Source organism: Mauremys mutica, chromosome 2 (assembly GCF_020497125.1).
Source record: "Mauremys mutica isolate MM-2020 ecotype Southern chromosome 2, ASM2049712v1, whole genome shotgun sequence".
Classification (NCBI taxonomy): domain Eukaryota; kingdom Metazoa; phylum Chordata; order Testudines; family Geoemydidae; genus Mauremys; species Mauremys mutica.
In genome coordinates, this window is record NC_059073.1 from 247,433,616 (window position 1) to 247,456,004 (window position 22,389).

General features: G+C 40.6%; 1 protein-coding gene across 3 annotated transcripts in view; it reads left to right on the forward strand.

Annotated features, from left to right (window-relative positions):
- Positions 1 to 22,389, forward strand: part of SLC25A13 (solute carrier family 25 member 13) — a 133,316-nt gene that overhangs the window by 24,180 nt on the left and 86,747 nt on the right. For 2 of the 3 annotated variants that reach the window (XM_045004521.1, XM_045004522.1), the window contains 2 exons: positions 11,861 to 11,914; positions 18,157 to 18,299. In XM_045004521.1, the coding sequence (XP_044860456.1) occupies positions 11,861 to 11,914; positions 18,157 to 18,299 (197 nt within the window). Of the gene's footprint in view, positions 1 to 11,860; positions 11,915 to 18,156; positions 18,300 to 22,389 lie in introns of those variants that run through there. The other variant, XM_045004523.1, reaches the window with a different exon arrangement.

The following is a 22,389-nucleotide window of genomic DNA, read 5'->3' on the forward strand; positions in this document are numbered from 1 at the left end:
GGGGTGGGGGCAGCGTGTGGAGCCCCGTGGCCCCCTGCCTAGGAGCCGGACCTGCTGCTGGCCGCGTCCAGGGCGCAGCGCGGTGTCAGAACATGTAGGGACTAGCCTGCCTTAGCCAGGCAGCACCACTGACTGGACTTTTAATGGCCCGGTTGGCGGTGCTGACCAGAGCCACCACAACCCAGTAATGGATCGCGACCCACAATTTGAAAACCACCGTTTTAGACCTCTAACTACCCACCTTTTCTAACTGCATATGCAAGCAAACCTCTGTCCACTGGAAATGGCGTCTTCAAGAATTTTAAAGTGATGTGCTGAAATAGTTATAAAAATCCATATTCAAGTCACTACTTCTTTTTTTATATGTTTCTAGGCCCTCTATTGGGATACCACTGTTCTTCTGTCAGCACTAAGGAAAGGTTTCTGACTCCAAGATTAAGGATTTTCTTTTATTCCTACCATTTATAATGCACAATAACTTGTTACTTGTGTGTGATGTTGTCTGCTTCCATTATGCAGTTGTCTTTTGTTCTTTCTAAGATCATAGAAATGGATTCGTGCATACATATGGATTCATGCCCACTCACACACCCTCCCCAATTCTGAGCTACTGAGGTGTGTAGCATTTTGAATAGACTTGAATAGACAGATATGATTATAAATAGGATCTTTAAAAGTGAACTTTTGTGCTCAATCAAAAAAGAAAACATAACACTGAAACAAAATACATCACCTGTCAGTTATTCCTACGTAATTCCTGTCACACAATTATTAGTTGAGACATTAATGTATAGGAATTTTCTCTCTAGCCCATTTACTTCCCCTGCTTATTCACGACTGTGACGTCACATATAAAGAATTATGACAGTTATTCTCACGACAGTTTGATGTAGATGACCTTTCTATCTGCAGTATAGGTATTGCATGCCTATCATTATGGTATTTGAGTGCTTGAATTTTAATGTTATGATCAGAGTGATTTGTTGGTAAACTTAGAGTGGCTCATTTTTAATTGTAAACCCTTGTAAACGTATTTACCTCTTGTCCTATATTTCTACCCACCCCAAGGTCCTCCTTCCACATGGCTGCTCCTATATGAGGAGATGCCTACAGTTCTTGTTGCTAGGTTATTGAGTCCCAGTATTGCAACTTAGTTCCCCCGTATAGTGGAGTTTGGAAAAGTGTTAACAAGTTATGTCATAGAAACACTTTATATACTTTGAACAGTCTTTGATTCTACAGCATTGTTTCTGGCCAACCTGCATTACGGCCATTTTGGTTACAAGTTTCACTACAAATATAGGCAGATACGTACGGCAGCATTTCTGCATGGCTATCACGTAGTGTTGCATTGTTGCTGCGCAAGGGTTTTGAGTGGTTCCCTCGTTGCGTGGTATTCTTGGAATCTGTGTTCAGGTACCACAGTTCCTTGTCAAATTAGTAAAACTGCTGAAAATTGCTGATACGGTGTGAGCTCAGAAAATAGAGGACAATGCCTGTCTGACTTGTCATTATTTTACATTTGGAATAGAATCTATTCTGCTCATTAATGGAAGTATGTATAGTACATTGACCTTGACTGATGATGATTATTATTTTATAATGGTTTGGTTTCCAAATGAGGATAGCAGCTGAGCCTATAGCTGAAGTTTGACCCCACAGCAACAGGCTGCCAATGGAAAGCTGCACCCTGCACCCCTTGTAGGCAAGAGACTTTCTGTTGCTTTGTGGAAGAAGTCACCAGCTGAGATATAATTGGAAGTGTGCTATGTAATAAAATCCTGCTATTAGGTGTTCTGCCATTAACAATGTTTCCTGTTATAACGGGAGGATTTGAACATGAATGATGCTTTCTTGTCTGAAGAGGAGTTTGACAGAGCATGTTCGCCTGTTATATGCCCATCCAGTAATACTGTGTTCTACTGGAGAAAATACTAGCTTCTTGTTAATATCAGCAACCAGGCAAAATGCACGATGCTACAGTTTTCAACAACTTCTTGTATGTATTCAGGCAGAATGGGGCACTTGTTTTCCTGTCCTCTCCATAGAAGAGGAATTAGCAGGCAACTGTTACACTGGGATCCTGCTTCCTCTTTGCTTCCTTGGGTAGCAAAACTGTAGCCCAGTTTCTCTGATAGGCACAAACGGTGCTTTGGCTGTAATTTCAGGAAGTCAGCTGGTGACATAAAGGTGTGCTTGTGGAAGACTGTGTGTTGTATGCTGCAGAACACGTGGCAAGCAAAAGGGAGTGAGTTACATAGTGGGCTGTGTAAGCCACCAAAATGCATTTCAGCACCTTTACATGGATGAGGTGAGGGTAAACCTCCATTTCTACAAGTCCTAGGAATGCCAGTGTAATCGATGTGGATGCCTGTGCCATTATTTTGCTCTTTTGTGATGAATAGGAGGCAGAAACATTACTTTACTTTAAATACCTATGGATTGAAAGTTTTTCAGTTTTGACTGCCTTGGCTGGCAGCTCGCATTATATTTATTTGGACATTATTTAAATACAAATATTTTTATGGAGGATGTGATGATCATATGCTATCAAGTTATCCAATCTTTCCCAGTCTTGAATTGGTGAGCTCTGATTCACTCACTTTCATTGGGATATATCATCAGCAGGCATCTGGCTTCAGAAAACTAGTTATGGGGGAAAAATAGTGAATGTGCATGCTCAGAACAGAAAACTTCAGACCTGTGTGCATTGAGGGATCTGAGACGTCAGGAGCATCAGGATAAAAATATGGTGCAGAGGCTCCAGTGCAGAGTAGGTATTGGGAAGTTGTTGTAGGAAAGGGATGGGAGAGTCACTGGATAGTGCTGGATGATGCATCAGAAGGAACAACGGCTAGAGAGGTGGAGCATTTCGGTACTGAAGTGATAGGAAAAAATGAATGCTCCCACTTCTCCAAAAAAAACTAGACGTGGATTTCCAGTTGAGTTTCTCATTGTAGTATTTAATGAGCTTTAGTATGTTAGAATACAGTGTTGTGCCCTTGTCCAGCAACTGCTGGCCCTGGTCTGGATTGCTGCTGCTTGTAACTATCAACACTTCCTTTGATTGTAGAGTGACATGGTGTTGGTCTCATTATAACTTTTTCCCCCTCCCAGCAGATGCAATGCTGCTGAGTGAAGATACATATTCAGACATCTTCCTTCCTTAACACATGGCTGCAGCTCATCCCTTCTTTGTTTTCCAGGCTTCTGACTAAGGAAAATAATGGGGAAAAAATGTTAGCATTTAGTAGCTGAGGGTTTTTGTTTTTTTAAACATGGTTGAATAATATCTAGACCCATTGTTATGGAAGTTAACTTCTGTAGTTTTTTACTTAGGACAAATACACCATTCCTCCTCAACTACATATGTAATTCAAAACAGTGGACAAATAATATGTTAGTAAACATTCAAAATTACAGTTTTTCCCAATTAAAGTGTATTTACATATATTTGGCTGGATAGCTACATGTGTGTTTACACATACTGCATTTGCTTACAAGCTAAACTATGGCCTGTCAGGCATTTCTTGTGAATATTGAACCTTTTGAGCAAGAACAGATCTTATGAACAAGTCTGCTCCATATACTTTGGGACATTGAAAATAGGTATAGCCTTGCACGGATACAGAATTTTTATCCACATCCGATCTGTGATCCATAAACATGGTCTGCAGATATAAAATGGATATCCACAGATTTCAGGGCTCTAAAAATAGGATCAGAAGTAACATGTAAATGCCCATTCATGTAGATCTATGAAGGACCTGGGAGAAGTGAAGACTTCCACTTACCTTGGTGCTTGATACCTGCAGTTTGGGAGATGTCTACTGATTTGTAGTTGTGACAACTTGATGATAGGAGAAAGTAGTTTACCTTAGATTTTATTGGTCCCCAATAGTCACCAAAGTTGGAGTGAGCTCAGTACACTTTTTAGTTTCATCACTGTCTGTGCTGTAACTCTGTATGCTTCCTCTGCCTTTTGGGGAGTATTAGTTGATGATCTTATTAACATTTCTTTTTTAAACTTGACAGAATTTTCTAGAGTCTGGTTTAGGTGCTTGCAACCTATAGGAATGCAAAAATTATTGCATAGATTGGTTGGTTTCCATCTTTTGCTGTAATAAAAGGTCCTTAACTTACACTCTGACTGTGTAGAAATGGCTACTTGCAATCCTTTGCATTCCGAGGCTAAATGGGGAGAGGGATAGCTCAGTGATTTGAGCATTGGCCTGCCAAACCAGGGTTGTAAGTTCAATTTTTGAGGGGGCCACTTAGGGATCTGGGGCAAAAATCAGTACTTGGTCCTACTAGTGAAGGCAGGGGTCTGGACTCAATGACCTTTCAGGGTCCCTTCCAGTTCTATGAGATAGCATATCTCCACATATTATTATTAACTGCAACTGACCTTGGAGAGAACCTTGATACAGAACTCAGGATGCAATGCATAATGGAACTGGCTTTTTCAAGGAGAGCTGCTAGTAAGGAGGACAGTCTAATCTGGTTTAGCTAACATAGTTCCAGATACATAGGAAAAGTGAATTCTCATCTACATAAGCAAGTTGGTTGTACCACATCTGTTTTATATCCTTGATTCCAGTGCTGGTTAGGACATGGTTTTAGGATAATCTTTAATCAGTATAAAAGAATTGTGTGAATGCAAACTCTTTCTAAAACCACATTCTAAAATGGTTTCAAGCATTCCAGTCTCTAATCTCTGGTGTTTAGTTTAGCAGAAAGGCTGTGTCCCTCTCCTCTAGGATATGTGTGTGTCTGTGTGTGTTTGTATTTATATGTGTGTGTGTATATTTATAATTTATAAGATATTTTAATGTCTTTTTAAGGCCGACCTCCTTCATAACACGGGCCACAGACTTTCACCAAGTGATTCTTGCATCATGAGCAATAATTTGTGGTGGAACTAGAGAATGTATTTTAGAAAGACGTGCAGTCTTGATTTAAAGCCTTTAAGTGATGGAGAGTTCACTACATCTCCTTGAAATCTGTTCTAATGATTAATTATTCTAAGTGTTAAAAATATGGATCTTATTTCCATTCTGGATGGTTCTAACTTCAAATTCCAGCCATTGGATCTTGTTATACTAGATCTTTGTGAGCTAGATTAAAGAGGCCTCTAGTATCGGAAATCTTCTCCCTTTGTAGGTACTTATAGATCATGATCAAACTGCCTCCTAACCTTCTCTTTGAGCTAAATAGATGGAGCTCCTTAAGTCTCTCATTGTAAGGCAGGTTTTCTAGACCTCAGATCATTTCTGTAGCTTTTCTCTGATCGCTCTTCACTTTTTCCACTTTCCAAAAAAGTGTGAACACCAGAACTGGACTCTGGGAAGATAAAAAGAGCAAGTATAGAATGTGGGATGGAGGGATCATATTTGACCCCTCTCTTCACCTCCCCAAATCTTGCTGTTTCTCCTTCCACAGTCTATTGAAAGCTTATCCCATCCTGTTTGGGAGAGACTAAAACACTTGTTGATGCCCTGATCATCTCCTTTCTGGGTAATTACATCTCTTCCTACCTAAAACTCACGTTACCCCTCCAGCCCTTCCAAAATAGGCCCACTAAAAGTATCTTCTTCACCCATTACTGACCCATATCACCATTACTCTGGAATCCCTTCAATGGCTCCACTTCCCCACCGCATCAAGTTCAAACTTCTTATATTTACCATCAAGGCTCTGTGTATGCTTGGACATTACTTCTTATTATGTTTCCTGCTGCAAACTGTCTCCCTCATTCATGTCTATTCTTTTTCCATCCTGTCCTATTTGTGGGATTCACTCCCTATCCACCACTCTCTCCTCTTTCAAATACCTCCTAAAGACTTGCTCCTTGAATATTAAGTACAATAAATAAATTAGTAGTTAATTATTTTAAAACCCTCCAAAGTCCAATGCAGTCTCTCCTTTTTGATTTTTAATGCATCCTGTCTCTGTGTATCTCTTAAATCATAAGCTTCTCAAGGCAAGGACTGTCTTCATTTTGTGTGTTGGTCCAGGACTTGGCATATTGTTACTGCTGAAATGACGTATTAAAAATATATGTTAAAATAAACTGGTGGGACACCTGAGCACCAGCAGAAGCAAATCACAGCTACAAGGAGTTAGCAGAAGAGAATCTTCATAAATACAACCCAAGACAAGGGAACGTAAGCAAAATGAGTAACACACACACCTTTTCCCAACCCAGGAATCTGCTCAGTCCTCTGAGCCCAATTGGGGAGAACCTCAGTTTCCCCACATATCCTGCTCCTATTTAGTCCTTTCTGTAACCCTTATCCTGAACGCCTTTGCTAGTGGAGAGAAATAGGAATTTAGTGTTTAACCCCTGGTGTGCCAGGGGCCAGCTAGTGCTTCTATAATCTGTTGTACAGTTAACTAAAACAATTTAATATAATACACATATATAAAAAAAATTGGATAAATTTTTCAAAAACGCCTAAAGTACTTTGGAGATAGTGGCCCACTGGCGTAAAATTTTTTATCCATAGACTCTCATCTAGTATGTCACCCACTTTCATGAATATTCTGTAACTTTGCTTGTTACTCAGAGCCTATGTTCAGTGTCTCCAAGTTAAAAATAGATGTTGGAAAGCTTTATTGGTTCAACTTTATTCACTAAATGTGTCTTAAAAAAAGTGTCTGGTTTTTATAAAGCTACTCTGCGTATAGGGAAATAACAAACATTGTCCCACTGATAGGCCTTTTCAGATGTCTGTTCACGTGATGAGATGGACACTTTGCCTATCAATTTAGTGTTTGTTTTTTTCTCCCACAGGAGAAAAGATAGATAGAATAGATACAATTTGTGAGTAACAAAAGATTTCTTATAAAGCAATTTCTGTGAGTGTCAGTCAATACGACATTGAATTGTACCAGAGTGGAAGCAGCACAAGTAGTGTCTGTGGTCAGTCTACGCTAGGCAAACTACCTGTTGGCTGAGAGTGGTTTTAGGCTGCAGACTCCCCTAGTCTACCCTCAACTGGTTTAAAAAAAACTGTTTAACTACTACTGTAACCTACTGGTGAATGTGTGTTACAGGTCCCCCTCTGTGGTCATCAACAGAGGATGAGAGTTGTTACAGCTGCCACGTTGGGAGTCTTGTCTCTTTAGTTCAGGCTATTGCAGCTCAGGTTTTAGGTCTGGCGGTGTCTGGTTCAGTCTCCAGTGTCAGACAACATATTAGCTATCACACTGGCAAACCTGGAATGCAACAATTTTCAGCATGATCGCAGAAAGTTTGATCAAGACCCTTTTCACAAGGGACAACCGTGATTTGCAACAGGTCACTTTACTGGTGTGGGCGAGGCCTATGTGTATTGTCTCTTGAGCCTTGTCTGGATTAGGGAATAAATAACTGTAAATATTCCCAATGTTGCTAACATTGGTTCAACTCCACTGGCATCAGCCCCATTGAACACTGTAGATGGCTCATGAACTCCAGCTGCCTCCTTCAGTATCAATACAAAACTGAAAATGGCTGCTGGAGTTGGAGAGCCATTTGTACTAGGTTTCTCAAAGTTGTTAATGGCATTTGAATTGAACCTGTATGAACCACTGCTGTGTAGCTATCAAAATGGCCAGTTCTTATCTCCTCCCCCATTTTACCCAACAATTTCTACAGGTATATTTTTATCACAAATTGACAATGTAGAGGCAGTGTAAAACTTAATGTAATGACAAAATTAATGATGAATGCTATGTTGTACTGATTATATTTATTTTATAGTCAATAGGTTTTTTTAATTTGCTTGTAGTGCTGCAGAATTCAACACAGGAGTGCTGCAGAAATCAAGGGACCTTTCTACAGAATTTATATTTAGCTTTCTGTCGAGCGGACAGGGCCTTGACCATAGGCTCTCAAGTAAATAACCATAAAAGATGACACTTGGATTATGCATGTTTTCAGACTCTCCACCCAACAATTTTGCACATAGCCCAGGTGACTTTTGGAAGAAGAGCTACCAAATGTTGTTAACTCCCCACAAAGCTAGTTTACAGTAAGTAAACTTACAGGGCTTGCTAATAGATCCAGTTGTGCAACTTTCAGTGTAATGGGAGACATCTGGTTAAAGCCTATTCTAACTAGGTCCTAGCACCCTTCAGATCTTATATATGTGCCCATGTCAGCTTCCTCCTCATGACTTTTGCAGAAGTATCTACAGTTGTTTTACTTTTGAATGAGGGTCTGTTCAAAGCCCATTCTCTATGGCGAAACTCTCACTCTCACTATTGAGTTTTTGGGTTAGGCCCTAAATGTTAAGCCTGTGAACTCTTCCTGATTCTACGCCTTGAAGTCAGAGATCAGTTTTGTTTTCCTTCCCAGGGCTGACAGCATTTGCTGCACTAAGTCACTGAATCCAGTTCAGTTTGTCTTTAAATAAAAGCAAGTTTATTGGAGAAAATAGTGGGTCACAAAATATGAGACACACAAGGCCATAGAAATTTTAATCAGAAAGGATGTTTTAAGCAGGTTTTGGGGCACGGTGAGAGAGGGAGTCAAAATTGGGTTTACGAACACCAGTGTTACGGACTTACCAGTCTACCAGACACCTGTGAAACCAGAAGTCCTCAATCAGGCAGCAGCATAGACCAAAAAAAAGTGTGTGTGGAGGCAAATACTGGGCTGCATTTGGGGCTTCAGCCACTGGCGGATTGGGGCTGCAGCTGCAGGGTGCATGTGTCTGGGCAGAGGTGGGGCTCGGGGCTTCTGACTTTCAGGAGCACTGGGGCTCAGGGCTTTAGGCTAGGGGGAGTGCTGGGGCTTGGGGCTTTAGCCCCACGTCTCTGTTCCTGGCTTCAGCCTGGTGGGTGGTTTTGGGGCCAGGGCTTTGGTTCCACTCCTGATTTCAGTGGGGAGCGGGGGCAGTACCGGAGATTGGAGCATCAGCGGTGCAGCTCCGTTCCCGACCTCAGCGAGGGGCAGGGTCGCACGCCAGTGATCGGGGCTTTAGCTACGAGGGGCGTGCCAGTTTTAGTGTTGGTGCTTTCCCCACAGCTAAGCCCCAAGCTATGGCATCTCTTCCCCCCCTTGGAACCGGGAATGGAGCCATGGGGCTGAAGCCCCAAGCCCCAGCACTCCTCCCAGGTCTAAAGCCCTGAGCCCTAGTGCTCCGAAGGGGCAGACGCCCTGAGTCCCCCCCAGCCGGGAGCCCTTACAGCCCTTAGGGTCAGAAGCCCCAACCACCCCCTTGAGCTCTGACCCCCATCTGCAGCTGCAGCCTCAACTCCTTCACTGAAGTCCCTAACGTCTTGTTCAGAGTTACGCACCATTTCAGAATTACGGACAGCCTCCATTACGGATAGCCTCTGTAACTCTGAGGTTCTACTGTGTAATTAAATAGTTAAAATTGTAGGTATTGATTCTGCAAGGGCCTCCATGCGGGTAGATCTCTGTGCCAGTGTAAAGACAAATGCAAGCCCCAACTGTGGAGTCTTTGCTTAGGCTCCATAATAAAAATAGGGTCTTAGAGTAGGTAGCACTTGTTGTTTTTATCCTATTGGTTAATTTGCCAAAGGATGCAAAATAATCACTAGAGTTGTTCTACATCTTGAAAAAATACACACAGTTTTTACCAAAAAAATCAGTTTTTGATAAGTTTCCACTTTTTTCACCATCTAGCATCATGAAGAAATTTCTCTTTATACAGTTTCCCCACACCAGCTTCTAGCATAGGGTCCCCCCCCCCCCGGCCCATTCCTCTTCAGTACACTAGTAGAACCCATGGGCAGGCTCAAGATATCAGAGAAGCAGGAGATCTGGTCTGTTCGGTTAAACATTGCCTATATTTCTATTTAGGTTTATGCTGAAGAGCAATAACTTATGATGTAGTTTCCAAATAGATAACCAATTTTTAACTTGACAAGAGTTTGCTTGATATCCCCCACTTGTGTTTTCCTTTAACCCATAATGGATGGATCTATCCAAAATAGGGCTGTCAATTAATTGCAGTTAACACATGCAATTAACTCAAAATAAATTAACGTGTTATTTTTTAACGAGCGATAATCGCACGCCAGGGTACCGTGCTCAAGTGGGCACTGTTGTGTGCCTCTGGGTCAGCGTGCCCCTCATCCTGCTGTCCTACACCACTGGTGCTCCCGCCTCCTGTGCCCCGCCCCCATGCAGCCACCCCGGCCAAGCTGCTTCAGACTGCGGTGCAGAGTGGGGGCAGGTGTGTGTGTGGAGTTAATGTCAGGGTGTTGCCATCCCCCATCTGTTTACCCAGTTGCCACTGAGCTGGGGTCAGGGAACAGGGGGAGCCTGTCAGCTGCTGGCTGAGGAGCAGGGCCGGCCTTAGGGGTGGGTGGGCTGGGCCATCGACCAGGGCACTGTGCTTCGGGGGGGGGGGGGGGGATGCCTCCTGAGCAGGGATGTCCCTCCTCCCCCTGCTGCTCTGCTGCCCTCTGCAGCCACCGCTGCTCCTATGTGCACCCTCCTTGCCTTCGAGCCGCCCCTGACCAAGTGGCTCAGGATTGGGAGCCTCCTGTCTGCTGTGCAGAGCAGGGGGAGGGAGGGTGATGGTGTGTCCCAATCCCTCTGCCTCTATATCTGGTCTCTGCTGAGCTGGTGTTGGGGACCGGGAGTCTGTCTGTGCCGCTGCCTCTGGGTCAGAGTGGGAGCTGCCCGCGGCTGCTGATGTCTCAGCAAGCGTTCAGGCTGGTGAGTGCTCTGCTTAAAGAGGTGGCGTGCTGACACACTCCCTACAACTCACACTGTCTCTCACACATGCACTCTCCCCCAACATCCAAAAATATTTAAATAAATGGTATTCTATTATTGTTTAACAGTGCGATTAAAACTGCGATTAATCATGACTATTTTTTTATTCTCGCGGTTAATTATTTTTAATAGTTTGACAGCCCTAATCTGAAAACCCAAGTTAACTGAGTGCTTTGAGTAGCTTTTACAGGCTATAGATGAAGGTTATGTGCTGATTTGACCCACAGATTGTGCTTATTATGATGGTACTTATTTTGGCTAAAAATTTGTGGAGGGGCAGCAAAAAATGTGGAATGCACACATTGAGGGGCTACATTCATTCACCTCCAAAGAAAGAGTGAGAGAGAGAGAGAAAGACAGCAGATGCCACCAGCTAGCTACAAAAGGAGAATGGGGATTGTCCCTTATTCCTATTTCCATACTGAGTGTTCATAAACTTTTAAAAAGCTTTGCTAGTAATTTATTTTGCTGCTACAGATGACGGTTCATGGGAATTTGAGCTTTCATTTTCGTAAGCTAGCTACCTTTTCTGCAGTGAAATCTTAAGCACAAAATTTGGTGTGGTGTCACAAAGTCTATGCTACAAAACCATATCTTTTCAAATAATGGGACTAGGAGGTAGAAATTCCAGCGAGATTATAGTAGAAGATTAGGACAGAAGATCTGAGTTCTAATCCTGAGTCTTCCATTACTTGCTGTGTTTCCTTGAGTCAGTCTTTTAATTCATCAGTGTAAAGTGGGGATAATATATGTCTTATAAAGCACTTTGGGATCCTGAGATGATAGGTGCGGTAAGCGCAAAGCTATGTAATGAGCATGGTATAAATGCTTAGGTACAGCAGATGAGCCCTTTGGAGGGAGTTTGTACTTTGGCAGATATGCAACCTGCAGGTTTAAGAGTTGAAGAATGCATAGAAGAAACATTTACAGCAAAAATGTTTAATAACTTAGTGTAAATGTTAAGTGAGTAAACATGACCAACTAAATCAGTCGCTGATTTACCTAAGACAAACATTTATTTTCATCATTAATTCTATTGTTTGCATTTTTCCTTTTAAATGACATTTTTACATCTTTTGTATAAAATATGCATATTAATATAAATGTATTTACTTGTAGGTGGCTCTAACCAAGAGAGCTGATCCAGCTGAGTTGAAAACAATATTTTTGAAGGTATGTATAGAGTAAATATTTTTACCCTTTCAGACTAAAATTTTCATATCTTTTGCTCCTTTATTGTAGCATTCAACTCTTGATAGCTTTTTCAACCATTAATCATTCACCGTATTATTACCATGTTAGACTTAAATACAACTATCAAAATTGAACAATGCTCACCAAGAAGTCAAATACATTCTTGAGTGATTATTGTATTGGCTCAGGAAAATATTAGTAGTATCTTGGAAAGAGAGTGTTCAGAAAAAGGGAAGGGAGTTTCAGTACTGTTCCTACACATGGTAATAATGTTGAAGACGTGTAGCCGTTAGACCACTGGGTAACCTGTCTTCTACCCTCCATGCTGTTGCACTTGTGCATCCGCTTCCCTAGAGGTGCGGGCAGGATCAACATATGTAGTGATTGCAATACTTGTCAGTTTCATGTTGTTTCTGCTTCCCCTGCTGGGCTGCCACGGAAATATTTGCAGGAGCAGTGGAGGCCATAAGGCATTATCTTCTCCCCACCCCCAAAATTTCAGAAATGGCACTTGGAATCTTAGAAAAATCCCTTTTTTCCCCACCCTTAAGCAGTGAGATTTAACTAAAAATGGACGTTTCCTGGTTTATAATCCCAAAGTGAACAGCATATTAAGGATCAAATTTGCAAGGAGGCTTCATTGTGCGTCTGCTTTCACGTGCCTACACTTCTGAAGTATCATCGCTTTAATGTATATAGGTGATGGTGCTTAAAAGTGTGCAAATGTAGTAGAACCTCAAAGATACGAACACCAGAGTTACAGACTGACCTGTCAATGGTACACCATGTGAAACTGGAAGTAACCATCAGGCAGCATCAGAGATGGGGGGAAAAAAAGCAAATACTGTACTGTGCCTGTATTGCATCTTAAAGGTAGGTGCATGTGGGCTGCCTGTCCCCACCCCTACCCCTACACGCGGGGCACCCACTTACAACTAGGAAGTGAAGATGCTCAGACTCACAAGCAAAGCTGTGAGCCCCCTCTGGCTGGCAGAGCAGGAGCAGCACAGGGGTCTGTGCTGCTTTCCTGCAAGCCATCGGTGGTGTTTCCACCTTCTCCCCTTCCCCCGGCGGGGGTTTGCGGACATGGTTTTTACCCACCCACCCTGGCCCAGAGCAGGGGACAAGCTTCCCTGGGCCAATGAAAGAAGCTGCCTCTGGAACCTGACCCGGAGTTTGAACTGCTGGAGATAGAGGCCTGTCTTTTAAAATTTGGCTCTGTCTAAGCCTAATTTAAGGGTAGAGCGCAAAATAGTTCTGTTATGAGAAGTTCTAGCAGCTGATCCAAAGTAACTACTGGAACATTAACAAAATTGTTGTAAAAGAAAAAATATATGCAAAGCTTGGAAAACTGATCACTAAATTGTGTTGCAACAGAATTTATGCAACACCTCTGATTGCTTCCTAGTAAAAAAGGGCTCTGAAAAAGGAGTTTGTGAAATACACTGCTACCTTTTTCCTTTAGTCCCTGATCCACGAAAGCACTTAAGCATGAGCCTAGTCTCATTGATTTCACTCTGACTTCTCATATGCTTAAAGTTAAGACTGTGCTGAAGTGTTTTGCTGGATTGTGGTCTTAGGCTGTGATCACCACAATAAGTGTTTTTTTTTTTTTTTTTTTTTTTTTTTTTTTTTTACAAAAAATGCCCTAAGGGCTTAATAGTACAGTGGATATAGCAGTATATAGATAGTGCTTCCCTATGGAGAAGAGTAGGACTGTGTAATGAGCAGGGAGGATATGGATGTGTAGGAAAGTTTCCCTTCCGATCAGTTAGATGGTCAGAATGGTGGAGATGGTACGGTGGGGTGATTTCTTGAATCTTACCTTCTTTTGTAAAGGTGTTGAAAGACAGAGATCTAATACCATACTAAATTCTACCCGACCCCATGACCTTCATGAGCTCGTTGTAGATTCTTGTGAATTATAACGGGGGGGGGGAATGGGGGAATATAGTTGCCCATCTGTGTACTTATGCACCTGAAGCTAGACATTCAGTTATGAAAATTGAGCCATAAAATACTGTCTCAGTACTGGTATCTGTCAGGACAACTGGCCTTATGGGAGGTGTTCTTGTGCTCCTTTGAGGAGCAAGAACAAATAGAGGAGCCAGGCCAGAAGGATTCCAATGACTTTTATTGCAAGTGTGACTCCTGCGGGCATTCTGTGCCAAAAAATTAAATATTCTGCGCACAATATTTTAAAATTCTGTAAATTTTATTCGTCAAAATAACAATACATAATCACACCAGTTTCAATTATTTTGATAATTTATTTCAAAATACCTGTCAGCAAGTATGTCTGTAACAATACAGAGACACACAAACATTCCCCCAGAAGTAGAGAGTTAAAGAAACCTCTATGACAACCCAGTTCCTGTTTCTCTGCCCCTCTGCTCCCAGAGCCTAGCTAGGGGGCCAGACACAGAGTGGGAGAGAGTGGGTGCATCACACTGTTACACTGTATTAAGGACAAGTTATGGCCACAAATGTTAATTAAGGTACCTCATGTGAATGTAATTTGTGGGACCAATCCAGTTCTCTCAAGATTGATGGATCTGTATTTATGAATATAATTTAACAGCAATTTTCCCATATTACACTTTAAAAAAACTTTGCCAAAATAACATACTATAATATTACATACAATGTAGAAATAAATATGGCTATCAGATTAAATGCTTCACATAACCCACCCTAAATCATTAGTTGCTTATAATCCATTTTGCCATTTTTAATTTAAAAAAAAAAAAAGAAGGTTCCCATAAAATGTTTGTAAATCTTTCCTAAAAATGTGGCTGAACTGGTTAATACTTTACAAGCTGAAATGTATGGAAGTAACCGAAAAGCTATTAAGTACTATTGTATTAGATCAAATTCTCTGTGGGTATAATTGCCAAAGTGGAGAAAAGAAATGAAGGACCATATTTTTTTCGTGCCTCTGTTCCAAAACCAATAGAATTGATGTTTTTTCTTTTGTTATGATAATTTCTAAGAGTAACTCTACTTTTTGTAGCTGTTCTACCATAACCCCTAAGAGATTAGACTTTAGTCAAAATGAGCAAGTTGACATTTTTCAAGGTCATTTTCTATATGTAGTGCAGAATACGTGATAGGATTTCAAATACGCGAGTAAATCACAGTGACAAGAAATGGGGGGACACTGAAACCCTGTACTGTTTACTGTTATTGAGTGTCCTAGCAGGGGGTCAGCCTGGAAGAAAAAATGAAATATAGAAGCATAGACTGGCTGATTTATTTGATTTGTTTCTCAATAACAGTTGTGTTAAAAGTTTTTGAGTCTGGGATTCTTAAAGATTGTTTTCTCGCAAGTGATTACATTGAAATCAATGGATCTGCTAGTTCTTATACAATTGGAAATTCCTTCCAGCATCTCAGCTAGTGAGCTTGCTTTAAAAATAAGTATCTATTGAAATATAAATCCCACAATGCTAACCAGCATATGTGTGCCGATGTAAGTAAATTAGTGTGTTTTTCATATGATTTTTGCCAATGCAAAACACTTACCTTGAGGACATTACTGTACTTGGAAAAAAATCTACGTACTGCTACCTCTCAGAAGGATGCCAAAGTGGAGGTAGCTAGAGTAGGCCTAACAGTACTCAGCAGGCACCAGCGTAGCTCTGTGAACTAAGAACTGATGGTTTCCTTCCCCTGTAAGAGGCACAGCAATGTAAAACAAAATGCATGTCTTTGAAGTATACCACAAAATAGCAATAGACACCTAATTTATTTTATTACTGCAGTGTGGGGAATGCGCTATGGGGAGTTGTAGCAATGTTTTATCATTCCATGTTTAAAAAAAAGAAAAGCAATTAACAAGTGTCTTTCCTGTTCAGCACGTTTGTTGTCCTGATATAGATCTGTTTTCCTTGAAGCAAACATATGGTGTCGCAAATACTGCCTAGATTTTTCTTTTACCATTGTGTTAAACTTATTTTCCCCCTAAAACTTTTTATAGCTGATTTGAGGAATAAGGCCATATTTACCTTTTTATACATGTTTCATATTGACACAAAATTACCTAGAATGGGTGCATTAACATATTTGGGAAAGGGTAGGGCTACAGTTGTGAAAAGGAGAGGAAATTTTGTAGCTGAAATATTATTTTTAATGTCAAAGTACTTGGACCCCATTGCCTGGGATCTCCGAGGCTCATTTGTTTGGCAATAACTAGTGCTGTTGCACGTGTCGTATGCCACATATTAACAGAAACATAAAGAAGGGGATAAAGTCCTTGGTGTGTCTTCCTCTGCTTCTGGGTCTCCTGTCTTTAAATGCATGAGGTCTCTCCTTTTGTGTTCTTGATTTCTTTTTATATATATTTTTTCTTTTGGAGACTGTCTGGGCTTAGTTCAGCATTGCACAGGGAAAGGAAGTATACTGTTGTCAAACTTACCCAGGAAGATGATAAATACAGTAATGCCAGGTGACTTTTTTGTGGAGGGGTGGGATGAGGTAGGCCAGTACAATTAGGGCATGTTTATTATTGCTTTTCTTGTTCTTTTCCTTTCATCACAGGCATTATGGGGTTTTTTGTGTGTGTGGAGAGGAGTGGCAGCTGTTCGTTATTCTGGAACAAAATAATTTATTCCAGAATAGTGTCCTTACAGGAGTGTTATACTGGAATAGCTAAATTATACTGGAATAGCTATGCTGGTCAATTTTTCTCTGTAGGCAAAGCCTAAGATATAACGCCACATAAATAGCTGTGGAAAAATCAGGCCCTTACTGATTTCTATCCTCTTATTTATATTTCCAATCTTTCTGCATAAATCCTATTTAAGTATTCCTGCTGTTGATTCAGTTTTCTCCAGAACAGTCATTATTTCATTAAGACTTACAACTTTTACATGAATAAACCATGAATGAAATTTTAAAAACAAAAGGCAAAATCTTAAATAAGAGAAAAAACATTGTTCGTTATGCTAGTAAAATGACTCACTGAAAAAGGAAGAATATTCACAGTACAGTATCTGACTTTTTGAGTTTGTTTCCTGATAAACTCAAACTACTTATGGATATGCTTTTATGACAAGGATCAGGCTAAAGGCTTCTTGTCATGTTCTGTTACACACAGGGGAGGATTTATCTGTGGAAGATGGCTGCAAGGAAGCACCATAGGGTGCAGGCTTTGCCTAAGTATGACTGATTTTACTGCCTTTCTTTCCATTTGTCTGCAAATGCTCATTGGGGACAGAATTGTTTTAGTACACTCAGTAGTCCAAAGTTTATATGCCAAAATGGTGAGATATTAGTAACATGCATATTTCTGTGCCTGGGAAGGTGGAAATGAAATAATGATCTAAGATTTATGCATACCCTTGGAGACTGTACAAGGTCACTGTTGTTTTTTTTTCTCGTACATACTGATCATTTGCATCTTTTTAAACCTTGTTTTGTACCTTTAGTACACTCTTAATGTACTTTGTAGCTTTTGCAAATTAAGGAATAAAATAAAAAATAAACAAGAGCCATTTGCATCTCCTTGGGCCTAGAATACCATATACTATCTCCCTGTTAGGCAAAACACTTAAGCCTTGGTTCAGGATATCATCCTTATTTAGGAAGATCATTAAAGCACATACTTAAGTCCAATGGAAGTCAATTTAAACATATGTTTCACAAGTGTTTCCTGAATCAAGACCTTATTGCAGAATTATATACTATTTCTAAGCTAAATGTATAAGAATTGCTGATATTGTTAGTATTGCTGGGTTTTTTTATATCGTTTAAGTTGAAACCTGCTTATTGTGCTTTTGACTAATGTATTCCTGTGTCTGTTACTCTCTTCTATCTTCCCTACCCCCTTCAGTTGTTTGTTACACTCACTTGTTGCATCTTGTTTTAATGTAGATTGTAAACTCTTCCGGGGCAGGAATTGTCTGTTAGTATGTATATGTGAACATAAAAAAAATGCCTTGTGGCACCTTAGAGACTACCACATTTATTTGGGCATAAGCTTTCGTGGGCTAGAACCCACTTCATCAGATGCCCAGATAAATTTGTTAGTCTCTAATATGCCACAAGGACACATTGGTTTTTTTTGCTGATACAGACTAACACGGCTACCACTGAAACTTGTGCAACACAGTGGCCCCAATCCTGACTTGAGGCCAATGGATGCTGCTGAAATGCCAAAAATATCAATTGTTTAGAGAAGAATTCATCTGAGACAAATATATATATTTTTTATTTTACAGTATGCAAGTGTTGAAAAAAATGGAGAATTTTTCATGTCTCCTAATGACTTTATCACACGATACCTGGGAATAATAGGACCTGGGGTGCCCAATCCAAACACTGTGCAGCTCCTGGGAGGTGTGGTGGATCAGACCAAGGACGGGTATGTCTTGTGTTTTTCATTCTAATTTAATGAGTTTAGAAAGTATATAAACTCTTCTTTTAAGAGAATCTTATCTCACCACTGCTCATTCATCTGTATTGTATAGCACTTCGAAAAACTGCTCATGTACCTGACCTAAAACTCCCAATTCATAGAGACAAGCAAGCCTTCAATATCTACCACAGTGTAACAAGCTGAGAGCACTTTCAAAAATTTACCTAGAATGTATCAGTCCAAGCAGTAAGCCTACAGCTGGAGTGAAAAACACTGTCTGAATCTCTGCAGTTAAAAGAATCAAACAGTTGTACTCTACTATGCACTGTACTTAATTTTCATATTGCTAATCACCTTTATATTTACTAAATTATTTTATAAAATTTAATAAACCTCTCTTGGTTTTGTCACTCCTCTCTTTTCTTTTCCCTCTCCCCTTTTTCCAGATCACAGTGACCAAATAAAAGGGGGAGGTGGAGGGGAGTGAGAGAGAGAGAGAAGGTCTAAGCAAAGCAAGAGACACCTTTGCTGTTGCCCTACATGGTTCTGAATAACACTAGTGAAAACGTACAAAGCTCCGATCTGTTTTTGCTGTTGCTGAGCAGATCTCTTGAGCAGCAATCAAGGGTTTGGAGCAGCCTGTTGGCAGACTTGGGAAGACAGCATTTATGCAGCTTACACATGATTCACATTTAGAAGGTTGAATTTGCCAACAATCAAGGTTAGCCCTCCCCACTTTTTTGTTTTGTAATGCAATCATAGCTTCTGCTGTTGGTACCTGCCCAGGCAAGCTGCTGCCTCACCCCAGGTGAATAGATTTTTCAAACTCTGCCTTACAGTGTCATTAAAAGAACTTAAAGTCCTTAAGTCCATAGTTGTGGGTTTGAAAAAAATGAAGAACAATGTATGTAGCAGGGAGTAAAATATAAAAATGAAGAATGAATAGAAAATGCATACTCTTTACAGCGAGAGCACATACAGCCAAGTGCTTTCATGTTCATTTTTGTGCCCTTTCTCCCGCCCGACTTACCCTCGCAAACCTCCTGTGGTTAGGCACTATGGACCTTGCAGACAAGTTAACGTGATGATTGCTATCTCTGGGAAAGGAATTCTTTAAAAGGTTACATAACTATAATGTGGTGAGATGGCTTTAAATGGATTATAACTGGAAATGATAAACCCTTTCCAGGCTTCCACCACTCTTCTCTTCGTTTGGTGTTTTAAGGCTGCTTTTTCTACATTGTGGAGCTTCAAAGCCATTTTGTAACAGGATGATTGTGAGTATAATATGTAACTTTATCCTACCTTAGTGGAGGCTAGTGTCACAGATAGCAAAATTACAGCTATAGCCTCTGTTAAATCATCAACAAATTGGGATTTAACGATCCAATGTTATATTGCCCTTTCACTACTAGAGTTTTGCATTAATTTTAGTGTGGGTATTTGTGCTTGTGTTTCAATGGCTACTAATCTAGAGTGGATGGGGCTTCTCTCTGCATCTATTAGCAACAGCCAGTCACTGAGATTTTCATGCCCTTAGCGTGTCTTTGGAGAATCTCTTGAATTTTCTAGTCTTAGTTGTCATACCACTCTGTGAAAGAATGGAGGAGGCTCAGAAAGTGAAAAGAATTTGATACCTCCTTGTAGCACCCTGTCACAGGATTGTTCTGCCATGTACCCAGGCATTCATGCATCATTCTGATGATGATTAAAATTCTCTGTGATCTCCAACCTGAAGCAATCATGTTTTACTTGGCTCACTCTTGCTTTTGGTTCCTCTTCTGAAATTCACTCCATTCTGGCATTCTTTCAAAGCCCAGATTTGCAAGCTTGAGGGAAAAATGCCAGGCTGCTCCTGCTAGCTCAGGCTTTTGGATGGCTGATGAATGTTCATAGTTTCCAAGACCAGAATGGACCATCGAGCATTTACTCTGACCTCCTGTATAACACAGGCCATCTACAGGGAATGTACCTTGCAGGAGGAATTGTGAATTAATTGTGGTGTATTTTTTAATTGCTGTGAAATATGCAAGTGCAGAGGTGGTGCATGCTTGCAGAAATGTGTTCTTGAAATACAGTGGCAGCCATTCCATGGCCTCCAGGCCTCACTCCAGTCTTAAGGAGCATCTGGCCCTCAGGATGGCCAAGTGCAGTCACTCTTACTGAGAGAAGCTTCAGTTCTACCACGGTGGATGCTAAGACAAACAGACAGCAGGACCATGAAGCAGCTCCTGACTCAGTAGCAGAAACATCTTGGTTGCTAAGGACTTTTTACCCCAGAGTAGGGGAGGTTCTTAGCATGCCCCTCCACCTGCAACCCTGAGATCTGTGCACAGAGCTTCACAATTTTTCCCCCCTTTTGTGCAGATGACTCAGGTGACTCTTTGGTGCTGTCCCTTCAACTCTGGATCCTGTGGCTTGTGCTCTGCATCTTGGAACTGGTGTAGGAGTGGAGACTGGGTGGACTGGACAGAAGAAATGGACAGGATTCTGGGGGATGCATGTTGTCCCCTGCTTCCCCCAGAATTTAGTTGGAAAAGAGAGTGCAGCCTAAGACCGTATTCTATAACATGGATCTCCCCAGTTGCTACCGTGGACAGACTTTTCTTGTGGTGGAGCTGCACAGCCCAGGAATAAAGGAGTTGAGGGTTACCACAAAGGATACAGCTGGTGCGACAAAGATCCAAGGTTTCCACAAAGACAGCCATGGTCTATTGTGGATCCCTCATTTTTCATGGGGAGAAAGTCATGTCCTCACATCAGGACAATGTGTCTATGCAAGGGGATCCTGTGAAAGAGTTCTTCCAACTGATCCCTCCTCTTCTTAATTTAAAAAATAATAGGACTTGCTTGGATTGGATTAAAAATCTCTTCCAATAATACCTTGGTATGTACCAAGGGATGTCACTGATACAGCAGTCCAGGAGTTCTTCATTCTGCCTCCTTTTAACATAATATATTTTTGTCTGCTGTTGTACTTTAAATGCCTAACAAAATAAGTATTTACTTTATATCTCAGTTATTTTGGACTGCAGTAACTAACACACTTCACTGAGAAATACTATGTGCTTTATTTTTAGAAAGGACAAACCATTCAAAAATAACACTTGGAAATGCCAACATTTCCCATTATTTTTGGATATAAATTTATCTCTAATGCACCAATTTACACTGTACTTAGTTTACTTAGGTTGGAGCATAAAATAATAGATGTAGCTTCAATTTGTGTCTCATTATGTTATCATACTTAAATTGCTGATACAGTAAAACATATGCATTGATTACTTAAGAAACCTCTTCATCATTGCATTTGTATGTATTATTACAGTAGGTAATGGCTTTTCCTTTCCATGATTGCATGTGGACTTTTCTGATGGAAAGCATTACAGCTGCTTGGGACTCTGATTCTACAGCTATGACCATCAATATAAAATCTTGGATAAATAGATAGATAGGGTGGCAGTAAAATAGTGGTCTTGATGAACCAAACCTAGTGGGTGGATTTAGTTTGTAACTACTGTGTATGGGTGTTAAAATTCAGGATTTCATTCTTTCCTGAATAAGTTATACAAACAGAATTGCCAATGTTAATAGGGGTAGGGTGTTTGGAGACAGATTTTAACCAGTTAAATAAGATATCTGCATGCTTGACTTATAATTTGTAAGCATTTTAGTACTGGACTATTAGAATTTTCTCTATGTGGGTTTTCATGTTATAAATGAATACCTATTTATGTAGGTAAAATAACTTAAGTAGTGTATTGAAGTTCATGTTAATATCTGCTGTTTAATGACACCTAATGATATTCAATGAAGGGTTATGCTAAACCAGAAAGAAAATGTGTTACCCAGGCAACTGGCCTTGTGCAGTATAGAGCTTTAAGCATATGGCTATGTAGTACGCATTATTTCAGCATCTTTAAGCATTAAGAACCACGTGTAATTGACTGAAAAATTACCGCTCAGTTACTGTATTGTATGGTCATAATAGAAGTAAATGAATACGTCATTGTTGTTAGAGTAGATCTGTTGGGAATCACTAGTAGGCTAGTCTGCTTAAGGAGCAAAAATACAATAAGAAGAAAATAGCTGGTTT